Source organism: Setaria viridis, chromosome 7, assembly GCF_005286985.2.
Source record: "Setaria viridis chromosome 7, Setaria_viridis_v4.0, whole genome shotgun sequence".
NCBI classification, from domain to species: Eukaryota; Viridiplantae; Streptophyta; class Magnoliopsida; order Poales; family Poaceae; genus Setaria; species Setaria viridis.
The window spans coordinates 16,593,911-16,612,937 of NC_048269.2; the positions used below are offsets into that span (position 1 = coordinate 16,593,911).

The following is a 19,027-nucleotide window of genomic DNA, read 5'->3' on the forward strand; positions in this document are numbered from 1 at the left end:
AACATATTTGCTTGCTATGCTACGTTACAATTAGCTTTGGCTCTTCAAACTTTAGCCATGGTACTCGTAGCTCTCCCTGGCTTCATTCCGCATGTGGCCTTACTGCCATGTGAACCCTGAACATTCCTGAGTTACTATTTGCAGTTGCAGCTTGATTGCCCCTGCTACAGAACGCAGAGTAGGGCATGTGCTGGAAGTACGCCGGCCACAGGGTCACACGTTTGGGTGTTCCCCCTTGGTCCGTAACGCGCTACTGAAAAGTCCTTTCTTTGCGTTGCATTCTTGCAAGATTCGTCTGAACCGTGATCAAAGCCTCAACTACTGCTGGCCCTATCAGAACATGGAGATGTTGCACTGGAATGAAACTAAAAGTATGTACCGGGAAAAAGAAAACACTATGGATTGGAGACTGGGACACAGGGGTATGGTAGAAGATCTAGGATCATCTGTGGCTGGATGGTGCTAGTATGGGTATTCATGTGCATGCATTGGCGGAACACGACCCCTAGGCACGAGGAAAGCCAATGTATAGTATTTGGCCATCCTGAGGGAGATGTAGGGCGTGCTTGGTCTCTGGCGGCATCCAGCCACGCCACACGGTGGCACCAAAACCATGGCACAAAAATCCAGCACCAAATGTGTGGCAAGAAAATCTTGAGCTGTGGCATATTGGAAAGCAACAAAATAATCTTTATTAGTGTAGCGAGAAATCTTGAGCTGTGGCATGTCAGGAAGCAACAAAATAGATGGTTTTACACTTTTACAAGCACGCCCTTAAGTATGTAATAAGGTGAACAATTAGATGACGGATAGATGGATAAGATTGTGAACTGAAATAAAACTATATAACTTTATCCTAAGTCACACTATCTAAAGAACGACTAAGTTTATGTAAAAAAGATACCAATGTTTATAATGTCAGTATTCATGAAGTATAGTTTGACTAATTTTAGAATTGAATTCTTTTATCAACTAGAGGCAGGAGCGGAGCCGGAATCAATCAAAAGGGGGTGCTGTGCCTCTTGTAATAAATCTAACTTCATAGTTTATATGTGAATTAAAAAGCTAATTTTACTTGAGAAATACATTGGCTCAGGAGCAACCCAGCAGATTACTAAAGGAACGCATATCACCAGCTTATGTTGAGCGTTACCGTCTTACCGATCAATGTAATCTCACTGAGAGATGCCACTTGACAATTGTTGAAATTCATACCCATACACACTACGTCATAATATGCATATCTGTAAAAATATTACGTAAAAGCATCTTTACACGTGCATAGCGCAGTGGGTGGAAAAGGGAAAAAAAAACAAGAACACAAGGACCGCAACTGCAACGGCACCTCGCATGTGCTCAGCCTGCCAGCCACGGAGCCACGGCCGGCCCCCATCTTCTTCCCCTGGCCCCCCTGGTTTGGAAGCGTACAGTGCACCAGGATCCCCGCCGCACGCCGCCGCCCTACTCCTCCTACTCGTGCCCCGCACCTCGGCGGCCGTAGCGTCGCGTACGCCCACGCTCCACCACCACCATCGGCCGGCCGGCCGGCCGGCCAGCCGTTCCCGACAAGCCCCAATCATACGAGGCACCCACCCCGGGCCGGGACGACAGCTCACGCGCGCTGCCCGCCCCTGGCCTCGAGCAGCGTCGACACATACACGCACGCGTACGCCACACACCACAGCGTACACGCCCCGGCCGAGCGCACTGACCCATCATCCCTGTCCCCTCCGTCCGTTCCATTCCATCACCCCCACCCGTGCGAGCTGAGCAGAAGCTCCAAAGCCCTCATGATGGCGGCACCAGCCAGAGCCAGCAGCAGCGGCTGATCGGCCGAGCTCGGGCGGACAGGCGGGCAGGCACGCCAGGCAGCTCATCAATGGGTACGCCACTCGGGGCTCACCTCTCCTGCCTCCTCTCTTCTCCTCCTCCTTCCTTCTTCTGCCTTTTCTTTTGCGTTCCCCTGCTTTTCCCCCTGCGATCTCGAGGTTCTTGCTCAGTCCTGCTGCCATTCTTTGGGGGGCACCACACATTGCCTTCCATCGCGTATTCGCTTGGTTTGGTTCTTGGGCCCTTGGAACTGTGTGTTCCTCGGCCTCCGCGAAAGCTGTTTCCCTCACCCTTTTCTTTATCTCTTTGCCATTTTCAGCTCCACATTTTAATCCATAGCATCCCCCGCCCGCCCCTGTGATTTTCGGTTCCTTTTTCGCGCATTTTCGAGACGATTCAGCCGCATCTTCAGTCGTCGTCGGTTCAAAGCCGGGACGGGGGAGGAAGGACGAATCTTGGTTCCCAAATCCCAATGGCCTCCTGTGCTTAGCTTAACAAAGGTGTGTTCCTCTCTGTGTGTGACGGTCACATCGACCCGCTTTCGCTCGCCAGTTCTTGCTCCCCTGCTTGCTTCTTATTCCTTCTTTTAAAGCTGCATCGATTCCATCCTTTTACCGCTTTTGCTTTCGCTGTCCCTCTTTCCCCTTTGATCGTTCTGACTGATGTGACAGTCTCTCATCATGAGCATCTCCCCATCTTCTTGACCGCATCAGTAGTGGCCGGCGAGACCGAGCACTGATTGACACCAGCCGCATTGCGCTCTGCTTGTTTTTGGCTGCTGCGCAGGAGGAGGTGAGAAGAACCTTGGGAGATTGCAATGCCGAGGCGGGGTTCGGGGGAGGGAGCTGCCGGCGACGAGGCTGCCGCGGCGGCTGCGGTGAGGCTGGCCCACAAGATCCGGAAGCGCCGCGCGGTGTCGTCGTCGGGGGCTTCGGACCCGGCGGCCGGGAGGAGGCTGCGGTCCAGGCGGCCCGCGGTGCTGCTGCCGCGGCGCCGGGCCGGCGCCGGGGACATGTCAGAGTCGTCCCGGAGCCGGCATTGCCGTGGCGGTGCCGACGGGGCGCGGCCGCCGCCGGCGTCGACGTCGGCAAGGAGGCTCGTCGACGCGTTCTGGCAGAATATGGACAGGGGTATGCTGCTTGAAGCGGACGCCGCGGGGGCGCGCCGGAGCTTGGTTCCCTGGAGCGGCGGGTCCACGGAGGTGAGCGGTGGCGAATCGAATCGGTTCAGCAAATTGATGATTTCGTCGCGCTATTTGGGGGCATTTGTGAGTGACCACCAGTTGGTATTTTCTGTCTTGTGATTCAGATGTCCAAGAGGTCAAGAAGCCGGAGCAAGATTTTGGAGGCAGATGGCAAGGGTAGCCGGCGCAGCGGCTATGGCCGGTGGTTTTCGGCCGATATGATGAGCAACGGCAGTACGATGGAGGTAACAAAACCAGAAATTACAATTTGCAAAGCTCTGACTGTAGTGCAATTACAATTTGCAAAATCACAATTTGGTCAATTCAGCTGAAAATTGTCGCCTGAAAAATCGTAAAAACTTCTATGCATTATGCTACTCTGCGTCATGTTGTGAAAATGGTTTTGTTTGGATGAACAACACCGCTAAGTTCCAAAGCTACTTTCTTGATTCAGTCATTATTGAAGTGACTATTTTTTTCACTAATTTAACCAAAATGGTAAAGGATGGAGTGTCTGCATAGGCTCTGAGTTCTCCAGCTATGATCTAAAAAAAGTGAAGTCCTCGAGCTTCCTATGATGCATAAAAAAACAACTAATTGGAAGAAAAGTAATCTCTAGCTTTGGAAAGGTGATAGCTTTTAACACTCTATCCCAATGTAGTACACTAGTTGGTTTTGATTATTTTGTTGTGCTCTATTCCAATGCTCTAAGGAAGCATTATTTTGACCACCCGAGAATAGTAGGCTTCGTAGGAAGGTGCTAAACTGCTAACTGTTGAGTTCCGAAGCTACTTATGAATTTGAGCAATGCCGACCTAGATTTAAGTAAAAGGAAAGGAGTGTATTACTTCAGAATGGCTAAAACTTTTCACACATCATTCATAGCCGTACACCATCAGGGGCAAGTTTATTCTGAAGATGAATGCTTAGCCAGCTTCCAAAGCTATATATTTTCTTGATTCAGTCAGTATTGAAGTGATTACTACAAATTTGAAGTAACTTAACCAAAGAAGATAAAGGTGCTGTGTCTGAATAGGTTCTGAGTCTGAGTTATCAAGCTACTCATGGTATTTAATATAAACCTTGCTAGTTGTAAGAATAAGATATCTTCCACTCGAAAAAGGTAATATATCTTTTGACACCAAAGTTAGTTTCCATAAGTTCAATATGCTATTCCCAGGTTCCAAGAAATCTTGTTTGTGACTTCCTAATAGTTGCTCTCTGGATAGTGCACTGCATAGGTGCGGACTTTGAGTTCTGAAGCTACTTAAAAATTTAGAGAACAGCGACCTAGTTCCATGTAAAAAGGAATGTTTCACTTCAGAAAGGTGAAAACTTTTGGTGCCTCATTCAGACATAGGACACCTTTAAGTGCAAGTTGATTCTGTAAGCATGAAAGCAGTGGAAATGTGAGGCGCGTCTCCAAGGAGGCATTTTGATATGCACATGCATCTTGTCCACTTCTGCAACTGGCTATGAGCTAGCTTGTACCAGCTTAATTGTTTATTATACTGATGAAGTGGCTCAGCACGAGTCAATGATACTTTGTTGGCTAGGCTGTTAGGGAGGAATGAGGATTAGTTATTGAGCAGTAGTTGCCTTTTAGGTATATGGGGTGTAAACACATTGGTTAAGAGTTGAACAACCTTGGAAGTTGGAACTTGAGAAAGCAAATTGGATGGGGTTGCAAGGTTGGTTGAAGCTAATATTCAATTAAAAATAATCCAACCTGATGTTTGAGAACCAGGACAATCTCAGAGATCTTTGATTATGTGGCTAACATGTGTTTCATTTTTAGTTTTTTTTCCCTTCTCCGGGGCAGGGAATTAAATTTCAGTCATGCTGCCTTTTCCTTTTTTTGATAAAGGATATCAGTATGCGTCTGATTTGTGCTTACTTGGTGTTTTTATATCAACTACGAATACTACTGAAGACATAATATTGGTATACGGTATACTGGTATATTACTTTTACTGGATGTACAGTATCACACTGTTTATCTACCATAAGTGAGTCTATGAGGCTTTAAAAGTCTAACAAACTTTCTCGAATATGATGTATTTCTTCTTGCTTAGTACAATCTAGACATTGTAAAATGACAGTCACTAGTTGGTGGTTTAGGAAAAACTGCTGAATTTGTTCATTTCATATTAGTAAATTCATTGATCTCTAATAATGATAGCACTTGTCACTGAAGTTACAAATATTTGTTAATGTTTTTCAGGTAGGTACATGCTCCCAAGATGATGTTTCAAGATGTCCTGAGGAGAAAACATTCAACCTGCAGGATCTGCAGAACAGCTTGATTGCATCTAAAGAACTTGTGAAAGTACTAGCCCACATCTGGGGACCTGGAGAACTGAATCCGTCAACTGTATCACTCATTTCTGCATTGCGTTCTGAGCTTGATGTTGCTCGTGCTCATGTGAGGAGGCTTATGAGAGAACAAAAATCAGATGCCCACGAAATCAAGGGCTTAAAAAAGCAACTAACAGAAGAAATGGAATCTTGGAAGGTCAAACAAAAGGAAAAGGCTGCAAATGCTCTTCAATTCATAGTTTCGGAGCTGGACAGTGAGAAGAAGTCAAGGAAAAGAGCAGAGAAGGCAAACAAGAAACTAAGCGTTGCCTTAGCCAACACTGAAACCTCACTGCAGGCAGTGACAAAAGAACTTGAAAGGGAGAGGAAATCTAAAGAAAGGGTTGAGAAGATCTGCAGCGAGCTCATCAGAGGAATCGACGAGGACAAGGCCGAGGTGGAGGCATTGAAGAGAGAAACTGAGAAGGCACAAGAAGAGCTTCAGAAAGAGCGTGAGATGCTTCAGTTAGCGGATGAGTGGCGCGAACAAAGAGTTCAGATGAAGCTCCTGGAAGCACGGCTACAGTTTGAGGAGAAGAATGCAGCTGTTAATCAGCTGCGCGACGAGCTCCAAGCGTATCTGGATACTAGGCAAGAGCAGGAACCAGTAACTGATCCAATGCTATTGTCCCATGCATCTGAAACTGGCGCAGCTGCAGCTGATGCAGTTGCTTGCAGAAATGGTGGAAACTGCAGCGAAGCCAGCACAGACGATGCATCAGAAGGCAGTGAAATGCACTCGATTGAGCTGAATGTCGATGGCATTGGCAAGACTTACACCTGGAGCTACACTCCTTCCTCAAAAGGCAGGCAGAGGCATGAATCCTTTTCAGATAGAGGGATGGATGGTGCCAATTCGTGCCGCTTAGAGCGAAGCTTTCGGGACCTGGATGACGAATTGGAGGGAGACTGGGCAGAAGGGTGTAGCAACGGGATGCTGAACTTTGAGCATGATGAGGAGAGGTATCAAGCAATCAAGAATCTAAGGGAGCAGATGCTGGCTGGGTCAGGGTTCATCCTGTCACAGGGTAGAGAAAATGATGAAAGGGAGTACTGTGGCTTGTAACATAAATGAAAATGAACACAAATTTAATAGTGCTGTGTCATATGGATCGCTGTTTGATGCTAGATCGAAGTGTTCAAGACAGCATATATATATAGTCAAGGTTCTTTGTGGATGAGTTTCCTCTGGTAAATGTCTTGTGCTCTTGAAAGTTGGGGTTATGGGGCTGGTGTATTCATGTTCAGTTCCATGGTTTTTACGTCCTGTATGTGTGTTACAGTCAATGTGCAGGGCTGAACTAAAATCACAAAGAATAGTTTGCCAACTTTGTGAGATTTCTAGTCCATTTTGACTCCTTTAGTAATCGCCAAAATCTGGTTTATTTCCCTCAACTCTAAAATCAGACACTATACACCTTCGACTCTTCAAAATTAGATAAAAAAAATACTCTCGATCCATCTTATATATGTAAAAGTTACGATTTTTTAAGATGTGCTCATAGAAAAGAGATAAATTATTGACGCAGAAGGAAAGATTATCCTCTTGGTAGGATATTTATATAGATCGTCCACGTGACGGCAACCTTAGGATCTAGTATTTATTAATATTTTAAAGCGGCATATAAAAAGTTTTAAAAATTCAATATTTTGGTGGCGACTGGGCTCTACTTGGGCTGCCCACAAAATTAGGCTCATGCACTTTAGCCCCACACCCTCCTCACTCACCCTACTAGGCCTAGTTGGCCTGATGAAGCTGTTGTTTGTACTTTGTACTATTTTGTGGGTCGTGCCGTCGTGGGCTCGTGGCTAATTTCCTCTCATTTAATTTCCTCGTCCTCTACAAACCTAATTTCCTCGTCCACGTAAAGAACTCATATGGTACATACTGGACTTTGCTTTTGAGCCATTTTCATGGCATATCACGATGACACGATCCAAATAACACAGGAATACCATATTGCCGCAAAATCATAAGTGGACAAAGGAAAAATATTTTTCTACATTCTACTAATGTTTAGCTAATCCATCATTGATGTACCATGTACCAATGGTATGAGGTAAATGCTACAGTTGTTTATTAACAATGTTCAAGTAGCTCATGGTCAATATTCCATTGATTCATATTTATGTGTCCAATAGTACTTCAATGGAAAAAGAATTGACATGAAAACTTCAAGGAAATCAAGAAGAACAATTGAATTGTATTATTAGACAATAAAATTTCATCATATCATTCAAGCAATGCAAAACTGTTGCACAAGTCATCTAAAAAGTGCTATCAAGAAACCCAGTTTGTTACCCGAACAATAAAGTTAATATATATTGCAAAAAAATTGTTCCGCCATTTGAAATTTCTGTTGTGAGGGGGGAATATTTGAACAAATCGCTTCCAATCGATTATAACTAAGCTGACTTTATTGCAGCTCCCTGCAATTTTGGTGCATAGGGAACTTTGACTGGGATGGGCGGCACCTATAGATAGATTAGGTCACTCTCGGTGAATAGTATCATTGGCATTAATTATTAGGTGCCACCTAGAACATTTGATGATATGCCAAGTAGTTAAAGAAGAGAGATGAAAGTGGTATCTTGATAGATATATAGCTTGAGTACGAAAATAACTTATTGCAGACCCCACACATTTTGGGCCCATTGTCATAGACATAATTCATACAATAAATTTGTTTTTTTTCACGAAAGAGTTCATATAATAATTAATTGACTTGTGACTCCTAACAAACAACATCATGATACTATGCATTATAAAAAGTTTTATCATTCTCTTCTCATACGACATTGTGTATTCGAATGACGTGACATGATACTATGGATTGGGACTAGCCTATGTTAGGGCGTAAAGGCTGTAAGCAAGAATAATGAGCTGGGTGTGAGGAGTCGGGTCAAGCTACGGAAAACAAACTTAGTTAGGGTGTTCCGCAATGTTCTTTCTAAGAAAAATGGCTGTCCAACAATGTTTGTGGGCTAGTATTTACTTAGGACCCGTTTCCATTTCCATTTGATCCAGTTCCACCAACCTGACCTGATCAGGTCTGAGGAGTTGGGGTGTTTGGTATGGCAATAATCAAGATCTTTTGAGAATACGGGAGCTAAGGCCATGCCATTGCGTTCATTCTGCTTTTTTCCAGGGCCATTGCTCTGACAACGAAGTGTAGGATATAATCTTTTTCCAGGGCCTCTCTTATGAGCAGTTGAACTGATGATCACAAACTTGCAAGAGTGGACTAGTGGAGCAGTGCAATTGGTAGGCTTATGATTGGATCTACTATTATCTATTCATGCAGCAATTCTTTAACCTTTTTAGTTAATGGAGCATAACAATCGCCATCCTAGCGTGATGATGATTTAAGCATGACCTGAGTACAACACTTAGCGTCTTCTTCGGCACTGTAATTCCCAACTAATACGACCCTTTGCGTCCCGCAAAATTGTGTCCCAAACACGTAGGTAATCATGATCAGGCTACCAGATTTAGTGCTTTTTAGCATCTCTTCACGAGCAGCCGACAATTTTCTAGTATATACAATTTGTATTTTTCCAATAATTTCACTAAATCACCAACAAGCCAATTGCCCATAGTTTTAGTGGGTAATCCAAATATACTAAAAATCAATGGCCACTAGCAAACAAAATGATAGAGAAAGTTAGTAATATCAATATTTTCTCGTGATGGTGTCTAAGCACGTTTTTCCTTTTTTTTTCGAAGTACCTTAACGCGAGATGAGCATGCAAAGAGGTTCAAGAATCTGTTTTCTTTTCATAAGGGCTAAAAATAATCACTTATTTTTTTGCTTTTTTGACCCCATATTGTAGGGTGGACCTCGAAAGATAGGAAAGATCTCCGTCCAAGCGGTAAGAATAAGCACAACCTTAAAACCTTTGCCATCCAGAAATGACAGCAAGGATAAAGTTTGCTAAGGGCAACTTTTAGAGTATGTTCATTTCACAGGGCGTAAGCGAGAACAAAATGTTCCCATTGTTGCAAGAAATTAAAGAAGCTGCAGCGAGAATAGAGAATGGGAAGGAAGAAGGGGAAAGAATAGGAGTTAAAAAGAAAACAAGAAAGAAAAAAAGAAAAGAAAAAGGAAAAAGATAGGGGTATTATGGACATTGCATATTTTTATCCAATTGAAATAATCAGGAGAAGTCGTTTTGCCAAACGTTTTCCTAACCGGACAAGCTGGAGCAAAAAAAAGCTGCTCCACCAGAGGAGCCACAGCTGGAGCCGTTTCAGCCACAGCCACAGTCCTGCCAAATGAGTCTTTATTTGTTCCACGTCTAGAATAGGAACATTATACTCTTTGTGGGATGAACCAGAGAGGTTCACATAATGCCATGTGGGAAGTTAGTTGGGGATGCAGCAAGTTGATATTGGTTGTGTACGGTTGGATAGGGATGGCCAAGCAGCTCCCCTACAATTTTCGATGCATGGGTCCTTACGGCAAGTATATTGGTGTCATCTAATAGGTAATCATGCATGGATATGTAATCTTGAGACGACTCAATAGACAATCCGTGCAATGAGTTGTCTGGCATAACTATATAATTCCTTACTTTATGCATATGAAAAAAGAAATATTATGAGTTGCATGGTAATAACAACTCGAACAATGGTTGTTGAGTTGTCTCGTATCCTAAATTTAGCTCACGAGGCGATTATTTAGCGAAACGACATCTTTCTCTCTCCTTGTTCTCTCTCCACATCATCAAACATCCTATATGACACTGCATAAGACGACCTATAAGATCAATGACGTGTAGCAATATACTTACCTTTAATAAACAATTGCGTGCATTCGTGCATTTTGCTACAGCCCATTACTCCGACAACGAATTGTAGGGCAACGGTCTCCCTCTGAATATGAGCAATCGAATCGATGATCACGAACGAAGTTGCAAGAGTGGAGCAGTGGAGCACTGCAATTGTTGCGCGGTAGGTCACGTGATGATTATAGGATCCACTCGTATCCAGGCATCTACATCGAGTCTTTCACATTTTGTGTTGCACTTGCACAACAGCCGTCATGTTAGCGTGGTGATGATTTAAGCATGACATGTGTACAACACTACTTGGCCCCTAGCTTCCACGGCACTGGAATTCCATGAGAATCCTATGAGCTCGATCAGTCGTACGAAATTCCCGTGTTTAAACACGCCATCTTGCTACAAACTGAGCGAGGTCTACCAAAAAAATGCTTAATGCATCATGTGCTTGGCACTCGAACCCTTAAAAGAAATAGCTGAAATCTCATTCAACCTAGTGCACTAAAACATTATTGTACTTGTACCCACGTCTGACTGCACGTCGGCGTGCAAAATCCTATTGGGCGTGGGCGCCGCTACCTAATTACAGCGAATGGACACACATCATGGAACGACTCGACCCACTTGCAACCCCTATCCGTTCCAACCCCTTCAATCCCCTTCTTCTAGAGTCTAGACGCATGCAACGCCACGGCGGGAGGTAGGCGGAGTAGATGGCGGTCGCCGGCCGCGGGCGGCGGTAGAGGCCGGTGGTGGTAGGGTGGAGGGGGATTAGGGTTAGGAATTTGGGTTTCTAGGTTTGGGGGTCTTGCATGGTCGCTAGTCGGTGGGATTATTAGAGGTGGTCCGTGGCGGCAGCAGGTCTGGCGGTGGTGGCGGATTGTGGGTGGCGAAGCCAGGCGTAGATGGCACCGGCGGCGGGGGGCGAGTGACGGCAGTGGTAAGGGAAGGGCGCGGCACGACGACTGGTGGTGGTCAGCGATGGCGGGGTGAACGATGTATCATTGGAAGTAAGAAAGAAGGAAGAAGGAACATGCAAGAAACAAGAATAACAGTAAGAGGGATGTGCAGTCGCTGGTAGCCACTAGCAGCGAACGATCGCCGTCTAATGGTCCCCGTCGGCATGCTCTGATCATGGCATGGCAGCATTTTGGTTACCGGGGCCACATTAGATGGTCATTTTCCTCACACGTACGGCAAAACATCATTCCAACATGACGACGATCCCCGGAGACCAAGAAAACGCCACCGGGTCACTCCCACGCCGCCTGCGACCGCCGCCACCATCCCCGAGGACCTGCTCGTCTCTGAGGTCCTGGCGCGCCTCCCCGCCGAATCCCTGCTGCGCTCCGGGTCCGTTGTTTGCCGCTCATGGCGCGCCGCCGTCAGGGACCCCGCCTTCATCCGGCGCCACCTCGAGCTCTCTCGCGCCAGGCCACCAACCATGCTCGCCATCTCGTGGCCGATGGACGAGAAGGAGGAGGACGACGACGAAGAAGAAGCGACGACGGTGACGCCCCCGCGGGTCGTCAGCGTCCGCGCCGCGCACTGCAACGGCCTGGTCGCCGTCACCGCGTCGACGGGCCATACGGCGCACACCACCGTGTGGAACCCAGCAACCATGGAGTCCGTCGCCGTGCCGACGGAGAGCCCCAACGTCGGGCCGTTTACCATGATTACGTCGGCCGTCGCTGCCATCGGCTTCGACCCTCGGACAAACGGGTACGTGCTGTCAAGGTTCTTCTACCGGGTCAACCGCATATTCACCGACGGGCGCTCTGGCTCGGTCGTCGTGGAGTACGACGACGTCGGCCACGAGGTCCTCAGGCTGGGCGCCGGTGCCGGCGCCGGCTGGAGGTTCACCGAGAACGCGCCGTTCCCCATCGACGACTCGGTGCCGCCAGTCTGCGTGCGCGGCGCTATCTACTGGGCCGCCATGGACCCGTCCGCGTCCGGCGAGGACGACGTCGACGACGACGGCATCGCGAACATCCTGCTCCGGTTCAGCCTGCGCGACGAGACGTTCGCGGTCTTCCCGCTGCCTCCTCGCGTCAGGTCCGTCGGCCGGCGCAACCGCGTGGCGGAGCTCGCCGGGGAGCTGTGCCACGCCCACGCCACCGCGCCCACGGCCTTCGACGTTTGGGTGGCTACTGGCGACGACGAGCCCGGCAGGCCGGCGTGGTGGCTGCGCTGGCACGTGGACTTCTACCGCCCGGTCGACTTCGTCGCGCCGCTCGCCGTGGACGCCGGCGGCGTGCTGCTGATGTCCGTGGACGAGGAGGACATGTACAGGTACGATAAGAGGAACAGGGTGTTGGAGAAGGTTGCGGACGTGCAGCAGGTGTCACGGCCCGTGCGGTGGAACGGAAGCGGCGGCCGAGGAGAAGATGACGTGATCCCTTCGTGTGCCGCCGCGGAGCTTCTTGTCCCCTGCGTCGAAAATCTGGTGTCGATTACATCATGTAACAACTGAGACACACCAGGCGTGTTACAATGAGTTATTTTTGTTCTGGAGTCTTGACAATGGATGCACGCTCAAGGTAGGTGAACACTGCCATGCAGCAATTACGCAGTGGGCTCCATATAGGACACGGCAGCATCTCACGGGCTGCTAGAGAACAAAAAGGAATGGCTGGCAATGGCATTTGCAATCATATTGTGCTGCACGGTGTGCATATAAAAAGCACCATCCCCTGATCGGAAACTTCAGTAACACAGCTGAGAGCTGCTCGCGGCAAGCAATCCACTTCCACAAAGGTGACTGTTAGGAAACCAATGGCGGCCATGCCGTCTGTGCCAGCGCTTCTTCTCGTCGCCGTCATTCTTGTGGCCGCGGTTGCAGTGCCGGCGGCCGGTGCCGGCTACATCAACCCGCTCAATGCAAACAGGCCGACGTGCCCTCCACGCGGCAGCTGCGCTGCGCCGGGCGCACCCTACACCGACCGGGGCTGTCATCGTATCTACCACGACCCGGAGTGCTAGCAGCTAGCGAGAAAGATTTGTGTGTGCCTACGGGAGAAGAGTCAGCCGGTGTTGGTTGCTCAACCTTGACTGCCAATTTGATTCATTTCCTTGAAATATATATGTTTATGGTAAATTATGTCGATGATTTATTCTTACTTTATTTTAGTATTTTGTAACCTGCTTCTGCCTGAAAAAAAAATGTGGTATTGTGAGCCAGGGAGTCCTTGTAATAAAATTGTAAGTCTGTAAAATATATATAATCTTTGATTGTACGTTGCCTTTACCTTTTGAGTACGTCAAGTGTTTGAAGCACTATGGTTAGGGCGAATTCGGCTGATTGGGTTTCCTGTACTCGAGTTCGAGTACTTGACTCGATACGAGTGCTCAAATTTTTTTGATTCATTTCAAAATTCTTGTAGTGGTAGGTGACATGCTCATCGACAATGAAAAGAGTAGCAGACGGCTGACCTGGTGGAGAGAAGAAGATGGGTCGGTGCCAAATCTTTACTGCACCCATATCCAAACACAAATTGGTATTTGCTACCTCGTTGAATTCCGTCTAGCAATTTCATCTAACATTCAAACAATTGCTTTGGTATTGTTACCTATTTCTAAAACCAGCCTGATTTGGTATTGAACCCTTCAATACGAAGCCCTCCAATATCAAGATCCAATCATAGCCTAAGTGATTACGCTGTGATGGCTAGAACCAACTAAATCTTCTTTTAGCGGGATGTGTACATCCTATTTGTATGTGCATTTTCCTAATACAAACGAAGCTCAATGTGCCATGTACCAATAAGATTCCATTAATACACGAAATGAATTAAGGCTTTTTTTGTCAAATCTTCCAGTTCAGGTTTGATTCATGAGTACTCCTAATTTTCTAGATTTTATATAGGAATGAACGATACTTTTCTTTCAACGATCACAATCACATACAGGAAGAAGACGATCCAAAAGCACACACTCAGTACAACACCCACTATAGTCCCACGATTGAGTCTCTCACAGGCTTAAGTACGAATGCTTTTGAGTATGCTACTGTGTGCATATGTGGAAGGTCGCAGCAGCAGGATAGCCTGAAACTGCTCTGAACTGTTGAACACAATGCCAACCCTTGATAGCTCAGTCCGTGTGGAGGTGATTACGGAGGAGGACGGGAGAGCAGAAGGCCACCATCCGGCGGAAGCGACTCCTGCCCGCCGGCGCGGGCAGAGGTGGCAGCCTGCTCCACCTGCACGCCATCTCGTCTCCGTCGTCGTCGATCACCTCGCAGACGCAGGCCGGGTACCCCCTGTGCTCCTCCTCGCTCAAGACGTAGAGCAAGCCGTCCTGCCCCACGCACCGAACGCTTCCCGGCAGCACGCCGGCGGCCAGATCTGCCGGCATCTCCCCAATCTTGCTCGCCGCCAGCGTGCGCCGCTCCACGTCCCACACCCCCAGCGCGCATCTCCCTTCCTCCACTCCAGCCAACACCAGCCTCCGCCCCCGGTGCCCCGTCGCCACGAACGCCGCCACCAACCCCGGCACCGGGCACAGGTTGCGCGGCGCCGTCCACGCTCGCCGTGCCAGGTCGAACGCCGACACGGTGCACGAGTAGATCCCGCACACGAAGAAAAAGCGGTCCCCGACCAGCGCCGAGGAGAGTGACAGGGAGGAAGAGCTCCCCGTCCCGAGCTCCTCGGGGAGGGGCGCGGCCTGCTCCCATTCTCCTCCTGCGGCGGCACCGTCGCCGCGGCGATCGTACTCATAGAGCTCCGTGGGAAGCCTGTCCTCGATGTCCACAAGGCCCCCCGGGAAGCCCCCGCCACCGATGACCAAGAACAGGTGGCGGCGCTCAGAGCTTGGGCCCGAGGGCACCGCGGCGATAACGGGGTTGCACCGTGAGGAAGCGAGGGGCGGGGCGTGGCGCCAGGCGCCGTCGCGCAGGAGCGGCGCGAAGGCGAGGTGGGAGAGGGAGGGGGCAGTGAAGGCGAAACCCCCGGCGCCGGCGACGCAGTCGGTCGGGAGGGTGAAGGAGACCCACGACGACGGTTCGTCGGGGTCGTAAGCAAAGGCGTTGCGGCCGATGCGCGGGACGCCGGCGTTGCTGCGGCCGTGCAGGAACAGCCAGGGGCGGCCTTGTTTCAAGGAGGGGCTTGCTCGGAGGGCGGCGCGCCATGCTTTGCAGACGGCGGTGGCGCGGAGCATGGAGCGGAGCGGCAGCTTGGACAGGATCAGCGCCGTCAGGTCCCTCCCGAGACGATCCCACCACGCGTCCGTATCTGCATCCCCATCCCCGTCCTCCCGCCACTCCCCCGACCCGTCGCTCATGCCAGCAAATGCCTTTGGTAACCTTTTCTGCTTTGTCCGTTCGGTGAGCTTGTCTGCTTGGCTTGCCTGGTGCTTGGTCTAGGCTCCATTTATAGTACCAGGGCCCTGGAAAATTATGAAATTAAACGACATAAGATCCAACTTTTTTTTTGAGGAAGTCTTCAACCCAATTATCAAAATAATTTTTTATTCACCACTAACCAAGTATGGATATTGCTGAAAACAAAAGCTTCCTTAGCCCCGTTTAGTTAATTTTGCTTATTTTTAGCACCCGTCACATCGAATGTTTAGATACTAGTTAGAAGTATTAAATGTAGACTATTTACAAAACCCATTATATAAGTGGAGGCTAAACGGCGAGACAAATCTATTAAACCTAATTAGTCCATGATTTGACAATGTGTTGCTACAGTAAACATTTGCTAATGATAGATTAATTAGGCTTAATAGATTCGTCTCGCCGTTTAGCCTCCATATGTGTAATAGTTTTTGTAAATAATCTATATTTAATACTTCTAATTAGTATCTAAACATTCGATGTGACAGGTGCTAAAATAAGCAAAGGAACCAAACGGAGCCTTATTTTAGACGGTGGGTGGGGGTTGGGGGCTGGCTGCCTGGGGTGGGGTGGGTGTGTACCTGAACATAAAAAAATGTTTGAATAAGAAAATCGTTTTTTTATACAAATACTGGTGCAAATAAAAATAAGAAAATTGCAGGCATCTCTAGTTGGATAAATGCAGAAAAATACGTGATTGAATCCTAGAAACACTAAGAAATGACATAAAATTTGGAGGAAGGCAGGAAAACACATGAATTACTTCATGCTCAACCTCATAGTATAGTTCCTTGAAAATTCCAGGTGACGAGCTAATCTTTATCAATTCCACGTGATTTTGACATCCAATCCTTAGTACTGTGCAGTAATAATCGAAATTGGTTGAAACAGGCCCTTTTGCCACAGCTCATCCACCGGCTTCTCGAGCGGCTTTTCAAGCCGTGCCAAACGGCCACCGTCAAAATGGCTCGCAAGAAAAAGCTGGGCGGAAGCCCTGCAAAATGCGCTGAGTGCGTTCCTCCCCGCGCGAGAAGCCAAAAATAGTGGCTTATCGCGGCTTCTCCCCGTCGGAACGAGACCAATTCCATCGCTAACCTTGGCGCTTACCTGGTGGCGGGGTGGAGCATCGGTCCAGCGGCGGACGGAGGAGGAGAGAGGAGGGGAAAAAGAAAAGAAGGGGCCGGCGGGGTGGCGGCGGAGTGGCGGAGGAGGAGGGCCGGGGCCGACGGCGCGAAGGAGGAGGTCCGGTGCGGCTAGGTGGCGGCGGAGGGAGCCGGTGACGGCGGGGTGGAGGCGGAGTGGCGGAGGAGGAGGGTCGGGGCGGCTAGGTGGCGGTGGCGGAGGAGGTCCGGTGCGGCGCCATCGCGGCGGATGGGCAGAGGAGGAGGTCCGGTGCGGCGCCGTGGTGGCGGAGGGAGCCGGGGTCGGCGGGGTGGCACTGGAGGGGCGGAGGAGGAGGGCCGGGCGGATAAAGTCGGGAGGGAGGTGCCGATCGTATAAGGAGAGAAGGGAGGAAAAGAAAAGAAGGGGAAGGAAAGAGAAATAAAAAGGAAGAAAAAGAAAAGAAAAATGAGGAGAAAAAAAGAAAAGAGAAAAAAAATATAAGGGTATTTTGGACATTTGACACCTTCTTTTCAATCTAAAACGTTAGGAGAAGCTGTTTTGCCAAACGTTTTCCTACAAAATAAGTCAGAGTCAAAAAAAGCTGCTTTTCCAGATGAGCTAGAGTCAGAGCTGTTTTTTCACAAGTGAAAGCCGTGCCAAACGGACCCTTAATGACCCGATGGTTATTGCGATTGCAAACTGTTCATTATTGAATCATCCATCACATCCATATATATCCATCACATCGAACTGTTCATTTTTGAATAATCCATCAAACGTCTCTTTCAAGACCATGGCGAGACAGGTCTTTAGGAAAGGTTGCATATTACTATTAGCCATCGTTTCAGACTCGGCGTGGCACGCAACATACAGATAAAAGGAACTTTAGCTTTTCTTCAGCTGGCATCACTCGATTTCTCCAGGTCACGTTGCCTGAGAGTTATATTTAATTTAATTTACTTATATTAGAGTTATATCCATGTTTAGTTTTCAACTGTGTCGTTATAAATTCAAAATTCAAGTGTTTGAGTCTCTAATAACCTTTTTACTTCTTTTTTGTTGATGCAGAGACAGATTAAAACACTGCACATCTAAAATAAATTGGAAGGATAAAAAAGACCTGATCCATTTCGGCTACACGGCAAAGTCCTGCACGCTCTACATCTATCATATATTCTTCGCTTCCTTTCTAATCCAACTAGTGAATGGACAGCTGCCCTGAAACTTAGAAAGTAGCCAATCATTTTCAGTTGTATAGACTGTAGAGTACTTACTTTCAACACCTATGCATGCTCACCAGCCATCTCTCTGCTTGCTTGCCTGTACGATTAGTTGGTGCGTTGTGAAGCCCCCACCCGAGCAGCAGATCGATTCCGATGCGCCTCGTGCACTCTGGCTATAGGTTTTCCATCCAAGTTTTACGAAATAACACGGGAGGGGGGCGCGTGCTTCTCAAATCCAAGCGAAAATTCAAGCGTGAGACTCTCTTGGAAAAGAAAAAGTCAAGCGATCAATGGCGAATCCGTCCCGGAGTGGAGTCGAGGCTGAGATGGTGAATCCGGCGTCCGAAAAGAAGAAGAAGAAGACGACGAGGATGACGCAGGAGCAGATCGACAGCTACCTCGCATTCAAGAAGCTGGAGCCTCTGTCTCCAATGAAGGGTCCTGGAAGGATCATCGACACCTTGAGCCAGGAGACCTTGGGTCGTTTGCCCAAGGATATCCATGACGGTCTGGCCACTATAGATCTGGATGAGATCAGGATTTGGCTGAAATTAAAAGGACAAATGATGACCTGGCAATGGAAGCAGAGGACGTCCGGAGACAGTACCAGGAGAAAGGCTACGTCGAATACGAGGTCACCGACGATGAGGAAGAAGACGATGCCCCTGCTCATGCTTCAACTCCAACAGCCTCAGCTGCAGCCTTCCCTGCCAATGGTCGGAGAAGGCATCGGCCCGGAGTTGCCAGGAACTCTGGAGTAACAAAGAGGCTCAATTGGAAAAAAAAAACACCAACCAAACGACTCTTTGCAGAAACATAAGTTTGTTCGGTCAATCAAAGTTTTTAAAAGTTTATTATCAATGTACTAATTCTAAAACCATGTTGGCTCATGCGACATGCATGCCGCTTATTTACAGTCCATGAAGTGGTGGTTATAGAAAATCTTCTTTTAAAGCATATTGGAATCACTTGATCGAGGTTTCACATCTCTGTAAGTTGCGTACATGACCTGACAATCCCTGTGGTTCTCGTGTAATTCTGTAAACTGATTTTCCACTTGCTTGAGTTGGCAAGCTATACTGACAACAAAACATTTTACCTGCGTTCATCTATATTACCCATTCGCACGTACTGTTATGAACAAAGAAGTTCAGCTCCATTCCATGATTACCTTGTATACTGGGCACCTGATGCCAAAATCGAAGG

General features: G+C 48.1%; 3 protein-coding genes and 1 pseudogene across 5 annotated transcripts; 3 read left to right on the top strand and 1 right to left on the bottom strand.

Annotated features, from left to right (window-relative positions):
• Window positions 1–1,481: 1,481 nt before the first annotated feature.
• LOC117865189 (uncharacterized) lies at window positions 1,482–6,567 on the top strand. 3 transcript variants are annotated; one of them, XM_034749330.2, is made up of 5 exons: window positions 1,482–1,883; window positions 2,150–2,330; window positions 2,617–3,031; window positions 3,139–3,258; window positions 5,238–6,567. In XM_034749330.2, exons 3-5 carry the CDS (start codon window positions 2,648–2,650, stop codon window positions 6,435–6,437), a joined length of 1,704 nt encoding a protein of 567 aa, XP_034605221.1. In that variant the 5' UTR covers window positions 1,482–1,883; window positions 2,150–2,330; window positions 2,617–2,647; the 3' UTR covers window positions 6,438–6,567. The 3 variants fall into 3 exon arrangements, with proteins under 3 accessions (XP_034605221.1, XP_034605220.1, XP_072151199.1); XM_034749329.2 differs by lacking the exon at window positions 2,150–2,330 and having other exon boundaries at window positions 1,483–1,883; XM_072295098.1 differs by lacking the exon at window positions 1,482–1,883 and having other exon boundaries at window positions 1,901–2,330.
• A 4,570-nt stretch (window positions 6,568–11,137) lies between these two features.
• LOC117864670 (uncharacterized) lies at window positions 11,138–13,403 on the top strand. Its single transcript, XM_034748788.1, has 2 exons — window positions 11,138–11,145; window positions 11,303–13,403. The coding sequence occupies exons 1-2, from the start codon at window positions 11,138–11,140 to the stop codon at window positions 12,627–12,629; spliced, it is 1,335 nt and encodes a 444-aa protein (XP_034604679.1). The 3' UTR covers window positions 12,630–13,403.
• An 845-nt stretch (window positions 13,404–14,248) lies between these two features.
• LOC117864672 (F-box/kelch-repeat protein At3g24760) lies at window positions 14,249–15,436 on the bottom strand. Its single transcript, XM_034748789.1, has one exon. It carries the CDS (start codon window positions 15,434–15,436, stop codon window positions 14,249–14,251), a length of 1,188 nt encoding a protein of 395 aa, XP_034604680.1.
• Window positions 15,437–17,593: 2,157 nt separating this feature from the next.
• On the top strand, window positions 17,594–18,708 carry LOC140223370 (uncharacterized; annotated as a pseudogene).
• The last annotated feature ends 319 nt before the right edge of the window (window positions 18,709–19,027 follow it).